Raw genomic sequence first — 12,127 nt, 5'->3', positions numbered from 1 at the left:
AGCACTTAAGACATGGTGAATGCAATGCAGGTCAGCAGAGGGGATATTTGTACCATCTAATTTTGGGTTTCTTGGCTCCTAGTAAAGGCACGGCTCTGGTCACTGGAAAGCTGCTAACGCAGGTGAGCTGCACTGCCTTCTGGGAAGACCTCAGCGAGATAAGGAGCCTTGGTTCCTGATTTGGGTAGTGCAAATGATCCCTCTATTTGTTTTCCTTTTTGTTTACCCTGAATTTAGCATTGAAATAGAGCTGGGAAGTCAAGCCAAAATATGTTGTGGTTTTTTTTTTTTTTTCTCATTCTGAAGGCACAAACCCGGGGAGAATGGTTGAAATGTACTGATATGTGTATATTTGTTCTGCAATGTTAAGGTGCACCAGGCCCAGAAGGTCCACGAGGGCCACCAGGCCCTGGAGGACTTAAAGGGGAAAAAGGGAACCCGGGTCCACCTGGTCCACCTGGCCTGACCGGTCCAAAGGGAGATCAAGGACCACCTGGACGCCAGGTAGGACAAGAAATGGAGTTTTCCCCTTGTTAATTTTTAAATGCAATAAAAATGGAATGTATTTGGGTGGAATATGCAGTTTTCCATAATAAAATAAAAACCAAAATGTGGTAGCTACACCCTGTCTCGTAGCAAGGAAAAGAGTCTTTTCCTTAATTATCCCCCAGTATCTGGGCAGGATGTCCCTGCTGTATTCCTGTGGGAGCTGGAGCTGTTGATGCAGCCTCACGTTCCCGTGTGCCTCAGCCCTTCACAGCCCCCAGTTTGCTTGTTTGTGCACAGGCACCTTTCATTCTGTTTCTGAAACTGAGAGGAGAGGAGTGAATAACGTGAGGCTGTTTTTCCAGGGGGATCCTGGCCGGCCGGGTCTGAATGGAATGAAGGGGGACCCCGGGGTTCCAGGCGTTCCAGGATTCCCAGGTATTTAACTGGGGATTCCCAGGCATTTAAATAGCCTTTCAAGTGAAAACCTCCAGACACAGTAACAGCCTGTTTTGGCCGTTCCTGCAGCAGAGTTTGTAAAACAGCATGTTCTTTCACTGTGTGACTGTGTGCATTTGATGTTTCAGGTATGAAGGGTCCCACTGGACCTGCAGGACCCGCTGGCCTCACAGGCAGCCAGGGACTGCCAGGCCCACCAGGTAGGAGTCCTGGGTAGTGGCACTGTCACATTTGCTCCCTGCCAGCAGAATTTGTTGCACAGATGTAAGACTGAGTTGGTCTCACCCAGCAATGAAAGTAGTTAAGTGAGCAACAGCTTCAACACAGCTCCAGGCTGTACTTTTTAGCCCCTACAAGTAATCCTAAAATATTTTATTCTCTGTATCCAGTCTACATGGATTAACTCCTGCAGGAGTGGTCCTTTGAGGGGTTCACCAAGAGCACTTTTTTGTCCTATATATACACTTATTCTTTGCATTGATGGAGCTCTTGGCTTCTGATCTTGCAATAAACAAACTGTTTCTAATGCTCTTTTCCACCTTGCTTTATCTAATACTAGTCTGTTCTCTCTCAGGTCCACCAGGTTTACCAGGTACCATTGGACGAAGCATTGTTGTCAAAGGTGATCCTGGTCCCCCAGGTCCTCCAGGACAGCCTGGGTCCAAAGGGGAAGCTGGATTGCCAGGGCCACAGGGATTGCCAGGTATGATCCTGAGTGGCTGCAGAGGAAATGATAGAGGTAGAGCTGAGTGCAGGATGCAATGCCAGTCACGCCCAGAGGCTGCAGAGATGAGTGACTGAGCTCAGCAAAAAGCAATAGATAAATGCAGGGTTAATAGATAACAGATAAATGCAGGGTTAATTGATAAATGCAGGGTTCCACCATATATTTCTGGTTCAATGGGCTGTTCTTATATATCATGAAGAAACAAAAGATAAGTCCGAGGCAATCTAAAGATTCTGTAGTGAGATTTCAAGAGGTTTTATTTCAGTTATGTTTTTATCTACTCTAGGTCCAATTGGTCTTCCTGGTGACCCCGGGAGAGATGGACTACCTGGTTTTGATGGTCCAGCAGGACGTAAAGGAGAGAGGGGTCTTCCAGGCCAACCAGGTATGGTGTTTAGAGATACTCCCATTTCTGAGTGCAAGCTAATACTGGGAAGTAAGATCTTTGCCTCGTGGGAATAATGATAGAATCACAATTTTGGGATTTTCTTAATGCAACAATATTAAAAGCAGCTGAACATACTTTGGTTTGGAATATTCTCAGAACCAACACATTACTTGGTCATTGCTGATTAATATTGTCGAGTGCTTTATCTCAAGCTGACTGGCATCTTCTTTGCAGCACAGATGATGTAGAGGAGATAATGAAGATGGTAAGAAACAGAAGAGAGAGATTAGTTAAATCATTTTTATTTTGCATGCAAATCATGAATGGGGAAAAACAGATTCATAAAGGAAAGAATTTCACCCAAGGCAGAGATCGAGCTACCATGCAGCTATCACTTAGAACCCCTGAACTAGGATTTGAGAAATCAGAATAGGCACTGGGACAATTTTCTAAAGATGATGATAGATATTAAGTAGCTCTATATTAAAAATTGTGAGAAAAAGTTTAGAATTTTAATAGTTAAAAGAATACAAAAATCCATAATGCCTGTTTTTCCTTTTTCTCTGAGCAGCTCTATGAAATCTGTTAGCGTTATTTTAGGGAAAAAATGTAAATAATGACTGTAGAATAACATAGTCTAAATATATGTAGTTATAATTCCTGGTATTGCTGTTCTAGAACGTCCTTTTCTGATACATTTCTCAACCATTTGACTCACTTTTGCTCACATTCAAGGCTGTTCTAGCTTATTCCCACTTTTTGTAACCTACTCCAAAACTGGCTGCAGCTTTTCTATTCATTTTGATGGCCTTTGGCTCAAGTGTTACCACAGTATGTCCCCAAAGTGAGACTTGCTCCTGTTTCTGCCTCTGCCATTTATTTTGTTATCTTGAGCAAGATGTTTCAACATCATCTTATTAAGCTGCACACACAGATATATTTTGCAATTGGGAAGCTAATTTGAACTCATTCTACTGGCTGTCATGTCCTCTGCAGTTATCTTAGTGCCTCACAGCCCTGAATGTACTTAACTTCACAATACCCCTACAACACAGAGAAAATGTCAGGGGGTGGTGTGAGCAGATACCAGGTGCCCGAATTCACCAGCACCTCAGTCACAGGACTGTGCTGCCTTTCAGAGCTACATTGGTCCTAAAAGAGCAAGAAATGGTGTTAATAACTACTGTGTGTTGTGTTTCTCTCATGTGAACAGGTTCACGAGGAGTACAGGGACCTCCTGGCCCTGATGGCTTGCAAGGCCCACCCGGCCCTCCTGGAACAGCTTCTGTTGCTCATGGATTCCTTATAACTCGGCACAGCCAGACCAGGGATACACCACTTTGTCCACAGGGAACATCAAGAATATATGATGGCTTCTCTCTTCTTTATGTGCAAGGAAATGAAAGAGCACATGGCCAGGATTTGGGTGAGATATTTTGTATGTGCTGTCTTTAAGAGGAAAGAGGTTGTAGCTGTTTCTTCGAATGCTCTGGTTCTCTGAAGATACGACAGTCTTAGAGATTTCTTGGAGGAGGATGGGGATTGCATACCAAGATCTGCTGTCTCCAGAGGCTGCACATGATAATTCGGGATGAAAGAATGTAAACCAGAACACAGACGTTAAGTTTTTCCCACATGTGACAATCTGATAGCACATGCTGTGCACTCACAGGAGGAGAGGAAGAATACACAATTACTGCTCTCAAAGAATTGCTATAAAAAGCAATGAAGTGAAAACTTCGCTGTCACATTTTATGTATCTTACTCTGTAGGTACTGCTGGGAGCTGTCTCAGGCGGTTCAGCACCATGCCCTTCATGTTCTGCAACATCAACAATGTTTGTAACTTTGCATCAAGGAATGACTATTCCTACTGGCTGTCCACTCCAGAGCCAATGCCCATGAGCATGGAGCCACTGACTGGGCAAAGCATCCAGCCCTTCATTAGCCGGTGAGACAAAGCAGGCTGTCGGGTCTCTTAATATCTGGATAGATAGAATGTCTTATCCATGTGTTTCCAACATGCAGGTTGGGTACTAGGAGATGAATCTGCCTTGTTTTGCTCTGGGAAAAACAAGGAAAATAGCTTGTTTTAAAAGTATTCATTATCTTAAAGGGTCTGTCTCCATGCAGCAGTGGTAATGAGAGGCTGAAAGGCTGCAAGAGCTCCCCTCAACCAGGGGATCTCTGTAGTAACCAGAGCAAGGTCGCCATGAACAGGAGAGAGAACATGGGAGACATTGGCTCTAGGAGTATGGTGTTCACTTGGGGACTTTGAGCTTCCAGCTTTTGTTTCAGGAATTGCTTCAGTATTTTACCCCATGTAGTGAAAATACAGACAGATCTCACACTCCAAAATACTGTCTTATTGCAATTACAAAATATGTGAGAAGTAGAAGTCTAGATTAATAGGAGGGCCTCTCACAGGCTAGTTTTCTTCCCTTTCTCTATGTAAGAATTCTTAATAAAACATACTCCTATAATATTTCAATGTCATTTGTTTCTCTGCTACTTCCCCTGTGTCCAGATGTGTTGTGTGTGAAGCTCCTGCTATGGTGATAGCTGTCCACAGCCAGACCATTCAGATTCCTTCATGTCCTCCAGGCTGGGACTCCCTTTGGATCGGCTACTCTTTCATGATGGTAAGAACTGCCTCCTACTCCAGAGGCAGCCACTGCCCACCTGTGTCCTCTGCTGACTGCTTTGGGATGTTGTTCAGAACTGCAAGGGTTGTCATTTGAAAGCCTTTACCTTCCATCACTAACCAAGGTAGCCAAGACTGACAGGGATTCTCCAGCACACAGATCCCAGTGTAACTGGGAGGTGTCTGACATCGCATCACTTCTACCAAGAATGGACAGCGACTCTTAGTAGCTGAATGCTGTGCTATTGAATTTTTCAGTACTTAAGATTCTTGTTTGTGTCTTTCTTTCCTCCACCAGCACACTAGTGCTGGAGCAGAGGGCTCTGGACAGGCCTTGGCATCGCCTGGATCCTGTTTGGAGGAATTCCGCTCAGCGCCGTTCATCGAGTGCCACGGTCGGGGCACCTGTAATTACTATGCCAATTCATACAGTTTCTGGCTGGCAACTGTAGAGGTGTCAGAAATGTTCAGGTAAGAAAACCTGTTTCTTGTCTATTGCTTTATTCCAGAATGAGCACTTTGGAAACTGAATTTATTCCAGAGATCAAAGAAATTTGTTTACAGGGGTATAGGGAAATAATTTAGCTTGTTTTCCCCCTCACAACCAGTTTTTCAAGTGTTTCCTTGGTAAGCCTTTAATATGTAAAAACTTGCTAGGGCACATGCTGTTTTAAAAGGAGTCAGTTTTTTTCTGTGTCAATCCTTATTCACATTTTGTTGCAGTACTTTCTCTGAAAGTAGTCCTACTGTATTTACTCTATTTGGAGCCTAAAAGAACAATTTGTTGGGTTTTTCCTTAGCAGACCTTTCAATAAACTCATATTTGAAAAATACAGACAAACAAGAGACAGGTATGAAGGGCAAGATCAACTCTACTTAAACCTTTTAAGGCAGATGTTTAAACTGTTTTTAAAAAGTCTTGTGTGAAGGAGGTTTCCTACCCTCCATGGCCAGCATTTTCCCCCACACTTTGCAGAAGGAAACAGGATGACATTTTGGCTGCAAGGAAGCCAGTGGCCATTCTGTCCTCAGCTCCTCAAACTCTTTCCCTTTCAACTGGAGTAGCAAAACTTTTTCTTTGAAAAGTCATCTGCTTTCATAGAATAAATAACTACTGCCCTGTTTGTGTGCTGATAAAAACCTCATAATATTCCCACTGCCACCTACTTGAAAAGTGTAGCTTTGTCACAGAGGGCTGGCACTGTGCACTGTGTTACAGAGCAGTGGTGGCCCCTAAGCTTTTCTTGTGTAACCCCTACAGTCAGGATACTTGCCATGATTAATCATCACTCTTCAGATTTCTGGTTAGTTGATTAGTGGTAATTCTCTAGTAAAAACTTCCTACTAGGAACTACCATGCACCTTTGAGTTTTCTGTCTCTAGTATTTTCTCTATCCCATAAAAGCAACTTCCTTATTATATTTTTTAAAGAAACATTTAAGAATTGGACTTACTCTGTGTATGCACACATTACACAAAGTAATCACATTAATCTCCCATCTCCTTACCCTTTCAGAATAAAAATAAATAATATGGTAAAGCCATCACTTAAATACAGCTCTTACTGTAGCAGTACTTGTTATATGAAGTACTCTTCAACTAAGAAACCCAAAGGACAGAAACAAAGACCTCAGAAATATCATCTCAAATGTACAAAATTCACCTCCCCTTCAGTTTGTGTTTGTGTTCCATCACCTGCCAGCCTGAAACAGGTGGTTACCATACCTTGGGGACACTGACACTGGACATGACTGAGCATCTGTCACCTGGTGCTGGGGACAGACAAAAAATCACTCTTAAGGAAAACTCTCAAATCCAGGATTCACTCCCCACTCATGTACTTAAGTGTTGTATTAAAATGTGAATTAGGTAGAAGTTAAAAGGAACAGGTCTGTAAACAAAAAAAAAAGCTAACCCAACCTTTCCTCTGCGTCTGTCAACCAGCAAACCTCAGTCAGAGACACTGAAAGCTGGAGACCTGAGGACGCGGATTAGTCGTTGTCAAGTTTGTATGAAGAAGACGTAACGTCTTGGAGAACGTTTTATAAAACAGTTGAAAATTCCTAAGATGCACTGTCTTCCAGCTGCAACAATGGTGCTACTGTGCAGAAAGAAAAGAAAAAGAACTAATCCAAACTGTTTTAACCGTGCAAATTCAAGTGTACCTCACTCACGTGCCAAACTAAGGGTTGTTCAGTACATATTTGACAACAGGACTAAGATGAAAGAATTGACCTCTTGGAAACAGAAAAGAACACTCGAGGTTCATAAAGGATCAGAAGATGAAATTTTTCATTTCTCTCCCTGTACCAAAATGGCACCTTTTTGATCAACCAAGAGAACAGAGAAAGACACGACGCACTGAGTATGTTTAAAATAACGAGACTGCAGTTTTGAAAAACATTTTTCATGGTGCTACTAACCCTACTGTATCCCAGGTTTTTAATATGAAATTTTAAGCTTATTTCTCTTTGTAAGTAATGAAATGTGTATATTGTGTAAACACCTTTTTAGTTGAAATTTTCAGTCATTTAGAAAACAAACCAGACTGATATAAAAATTCTCATGTCTAAAATTAAAAGATACAACAGTATTTTATTATGAAACTTGTGGTACAGAGAGAATTTACCCCTCTTAGACCAACTTATGCATTTAATTTTTCATTTCCTTCCTCTGTTGCCAACCTAATATATTTGGGGAATGCACAATTATTCTGAAGTAATTTCGATCAGGGTTTTAAATGTTGTACACCACGCTATCAGTGGTTTTATTTGTGCTTAGAAATCCCAATCCACTTGAAAAGGGTTTTTTTTAATCTTGTGAAAATATGTGAAATTATTAGCCATATTCTATATCCTTCTTTTCAGAAGTCACATTCACATTTTACTAGTTTGGTTTAACCAAACCTGTCCCTTGGGAATATCCAGTTACCGAAGCATTTATGATGCTCACATAAAACCTCAACTCTGAAGTGGTGTCCTACATTTTATCTTAAATAGTGTACATGCTAAAACACCTTCTGAATAAAATAAAGCAGAAGATGGTGGAAACTTTCCTATTTACAGATTAATCTTTTAATCTTATGTGAATTTATACACATCCACAGTGTATTTATAGTATACAGCAACTCTTGTGTATGTATAGTTCACATAAGGCCTTGAAAGATGGTGCATGCAGTCTTTCTGATGTCAGTTTGTAAGAATCCTACTGTGTATGTCTTAAGAGTGTCACTCCTTGTGCAATAGCTGAAAAGTGATCACTTTTGTATGCATGACTGTTCAGCTTCTATGGTCAGTGCCGTTTCATTTACCCTCGTGTATAAACAGCTCCCTGACAATGCAGGACTATTTGTCAAGTGATGATCCTTTAATATTTCCGTTGTTTATTGCCACCTCCACTACCAATACAGCCTAACTTGGGAATTAACGTACTGCTCCATACAGGTGATGTGTATTTGTTTATTGACTACTGTTCAGTAATTTATCTGCTAATGGCTGTTCGTTCTTACCTTCCAGTGATCCTTGTTATCCTTGTAAACATGGAGCATCCGACATCTCCCTGTTTTATGCACATTTGACAAAAGACATAGGATTGGTGACTGAGCAGGTGGCAGTGATACAATGAGATTGGTGCTGATTTCAAAAGCTTTCAACCAAGTATGAAACTGAAGTTCTTTAGTTTAAAGTGCAACATATTAATGGCTTTGTCTTTTTTCAATTAGTTGCAGTTATATATGTTGGTAGAGAGTGGGCAATTCAGCAACGTGCATCTTTCAGCTCATTTTAGTTTGGTTTGCTGATGCATATAGAAATAATCTGAACCTGCTGCTACCTCCAAGTCAGGAACTTGTTACCAAAGCTGAAATAAAATAGTAAGTCAGTCTCTTCATGTAAACACAAGCCCTTATCTTACTGCTGGCTCCGCAGAAGTCTAAAATGAACGTAGCAGCCAATCTCTAGCCCCAGAAAAGCAGAAGAATGGATGCTTAAAGTCAAGGAGCTCCCAAAGGAAGAGCTCACTCAGCCTTCCCTACCAACACCCCATCTTGTGCTCACCAGCAACAAGTGTTCAGATGTGGGGACCAGGGCAAGGGCAGAACATGTTTGTTATAGCAGTGCATAACCGGTGCTTCTTTATAAGATTTGGGCTTCTCTCACAGCATGTAAAACCAAGGCAGGAGATCCCATTCCAGACTGAGGCAGAGAGCTCCCAGACCTGCTGGTCATGTGGCAGCTTCAGGGCCCAAAGCAGTGAGATGACCACAGAAAAGTGAAGTGTGTAAAGCAGCTGCACTTCTGACAGCTCCATTCTCTGTTCTGTCCCTGCAGCTCCGGCCCAGACTTGGAGAACAGTACTAAAACCTTAATCAGCTTCAGGCTCAGAATTCCAAAGGGGCTGTATTTTACAAAGAGAAAAGTGGTCTAGAGAGGAAGGAACATCTTTTAACTTGAGACCTGCAGCAGAGATTCAAGAGATGTTGGGTTAATTCCCACCACACCATCTGTGCCTTAGAGCAGGTAAATCACTTGACCTGTGTTGGATCGGAGTTACTGATCTATAAAAGAAAACACGGTTATTATTCTCTCCTGCTTCTTGATGCTTAGACTGTAAGCTCCTTGGGGCAGAGACATTGAGGGGGCTCAAATGTTGGTTGGGGCCTCTAGGTGCTATCCATCACTATATAAACATTAAACTACAGGTAAAAATTTGTGTTGCAGATTTATTATTAAAAAAGGAAAAAACTGGTTTGAACATTAGAGCCTTAAAATAATCTTCAACAGCACCTAAACACGATCCGGCTGCAGACACCACTTCTCCAGCTCCAGTTAAGGCTCTTTCTCCTGATGTCTGGTATGTTTTTCACTAAAGCTTTTATTCTCATAACTAATCACATACTGTTGGTCTATCTTGTGCCTAACTTGGATTTACACTGTTCCTAGTGCAGCAGCACTTCTGTACCACGAACTAGACTGCCACACACAAACCCTGTGCTGCAGGAGCTCTGAAGCCTGTAACACTTTGTCCTCTGTTGGAAAGGTTAGTTCCTCCAGAGTGACCATTTCCCCACAGAGGGTGAAGGAAGGACCTACTTTTAAAAGTAGTTTTAGAATTTTAAAAAACCGTATATTGATTTTACAAGCAACAAATGCTCAAGTTCTAAAATTTGATGTTCTGCAATTATTTCCTATATACTTTGCTATCCAGCTGGAGTGTTTTTTAGTTCAGTTTGCTGCATGAACTGTGTACATATGCCACCCTCAGGACACACCTGAGGCAGTGCTGTTTTGCTGGATTTAGGACTGTGCTGCTGGGAGCAGTGTTATGTGTTTTTAACAGGCCCTTCCCAGAAAAGTTACACTGCAGCCAACCCAGCAATGCTGCTGGACACACAATACTTCTGCTGCCATGGCTACTTCCACTAGAAGCACAAGCTGAAGATTGCACAAGAGATGAATAATTTAGTCTTTCCAGGTTAGTTTATTGGCAAAAAGCAGGACACTTGCTACTGGGAGACAGGGGCAGTGATTGGCCCAGGGGAGCAGTGACAGTGCTCTACATTTAAAATATAGGATAAGTATCTAGAACTATTAGCTTTGGAAAGAAAGATTTTTAACTCTTTGTGCAGAGAGGTCACCACTGCCCAAGGGCAGCCCCAGCTGGCAGTGAGGTGACAGCAGCTGGGCAGTAACACAGACACCCTCCTGTCCTTCCCAAAGGCTCTCTGGCCCCCAGCTGTAGCACAGGATGGTGGCTGAGGCTGCTCTGCCAACAGCAGAGCTTTCCTCACAGTCAGTCAGGCTGTAACCATAATGGTGCTTTAAAAAGTTGTATATTAACAAACTCAGAAGAAAACCAAAGAAACTGAGCTTGGTGTGTTTGTTTCCTTAACAAAAGGGGATAAGGGGGACAAGTTCTTACCTTCCAGACATGCACAGCAAGCTCAGTGCTCCTGCTCTCCCCGAGACATGCTGCTCCACAGCTCTTCATGGACAAATGAGGGGAGAAACTTCTATATATCTGAGGGAACAACTGCTATAGCCAAGACAGGATGCAGGGATGAAAAAATCCAATACAGATTGTATTGATACCTGGTAACTCTGACAAGATCCTTCTTCCCTGCTGTGAACCCCTCACTCCCTCATATTTGGTTATGTCCAGTACCAGAGAGCTCAGGGAGACGCAAAAGCCAGGAGAACTGGTCAATGCATTTCAAAACAAAGACTTGTAAGATGTGTTTTAGTGACTGTCTTCAGGTTCAGTCAGGAAATCCAACTTGCCTTCTAGCTTTGAGGGCTTTCACCACACTTCAGAAGCAAGAGAGCTCTGTCACCCAAATCGAAAAATTAGTGCAAAACTATGAACTCCAACACCCCTTCACCCCCCCAAAAAAAAACCCACAACCCTCCAGCAGCTGCCCCATTTCAGGTCCAGTCAAAGGTATTTTGAAATAACTATCATGACACTGTCCAACAGTCTGGTCAGTGCCTGGATAATGGTCACTGTTTGTTTGTATTGCTGGTAGGGCTCTTTCTGCCATGGCTGAGCAGGCTCTTCTCCTTTCCCTCCCAATCCAGGCTACACACTATGCAGTGGGGCCCTGAGAAAGGGGCTGGTTTATTTGGGGAAAACCCTATCCTTACAGCAAACTTCAGTTTTCCAGGGAGTTGTTTCAATGCACTATTCTGAGTAACAGGGTAAAATTAAATTAGGTAATTTTAAAGAAAGGTCTCATCCAAGATATTTCACACTAATTACCCATATTTCTGGAGATCATATACATTTCCATCTATGGATAAAAGCCTCTTTTTATAAAAAAATATTGCCACATCCTTCACATCAGTAAGGAATCTGAAAAGGCACTCACTCCATTTTGTTGGTATTTTCTGAGTTCAGTTGTTTTTACAAGCGGGTGCCTTACTTGAAAATGATGAGATTATCTACTTGCATTTGGGTTTTACATACTGAGACCTTACTTAACACATACCAAACCCAAGTGTCACTGCAAAAGATAAAACAGCAAAACACACTACCCTTCTACCCTAAAGTCAGAACCCTATTTGATACCACAATGCTAAACATTTCTTTTTGATCATGAGACACCCCTACTCATTCATGGGCAACATTTAAAGCAGAAAGAGTATAAGGCATTAATTTTTTTTTTTTCATTCCAAAGCTTAGTTGTTTACCAACACTATGAATCCATGGCAAAGAAAACTTCTGGGTGTTTTGCTGTCTGTTACTTTTTACACTAAGTGTAAAGGCACAGAAAACTGGACACGCTGGGAATCACTGCCCTGAAATAGTGCTAAAAGCTTCTCCAGATCTTCAGGGATGCAGGGTGACAGAAGCAGCCACAGCAGGAAGAAACACTTCTGACAGGAAAAAGCAAAAGTTTGTTTAAAAATAAAACCCAGACACGGAGC

The 12,127-nt window shown here is 42.1% G+C and overlaps 1 protein-coding gene across 1 annotated transcript in view; it reads left to right on the top strand.

Annotated features, from left to right (window-relative positions):
- The window catches only part of COL4A5 (collagen type IV alpha 5 chain), a 57,276-nt gene extending 49,306 nt beyond the window's left edge, over window positions 1–7,970 (top strand). Inside the window, exons 41-50 of the mRNA XM_029959102.1 lie at window positions 371–504; window positions 852–924; window positions 1,074–1,145; window positions 1,520–1,648; window positions 1,959–2,057; window positions 3,274–3,486; window positions 3,833–4,010; window positions 4,587–4,701; window positions 5,002–5,174; window positions 6,648–7,970. Of these exons, the coding sequence (XP_029814962.1) occupies window positions 371–504; window positions 852–924; window positions 1,074–1,145; window positions 1,520–1,648; window positions 1,959–2,057; window positions 3,274–3,486; window positions 3,833–4,010; window positions 4,587–4,701; window positions 5,002–5,174; window positions 6,648–6,729 (1,268 nt within the window). The 3' untranslated portion in view covers window positions 6,730–7,970. The remainder of the gene's footprint in view (window positions 1–370; window positions 505–851; window positions 925–1,073; window positions 1,146–1,519; window positions 1,649–1,958; window positions 2,058–3,273; window positions 3,487–3,832; window positions 4,011–4,586; window positions 4,702–5,001; window positions 5,175–6,647) is intronic.
- The last annotated feature ends 4,157 nt before the right edge of the window (window positions 7,971–12,127 follow it).

The sequence above is a fragment of the Manacus vitellinus genome, unplaced genomic scaffold (genome assembly GCF_001715985.3).
Source record: "Manacus vitellinus isolate BGI_N305 unplaced genomic scaffold, ASM171598v3 scaffold_19_pilon, whole genome shotgun sequence".
Classification (NCBI taxonomy): Eukaryota; Metazoa; Chordata; class Aves; order Passeriformes; family Pipridae; genus Manacus; species Manacus vitellinus.
Note: the sequence above shows the minus strand (reverse complement) of the source record. Positions and strands in the feature narration are given on the sequence as shown.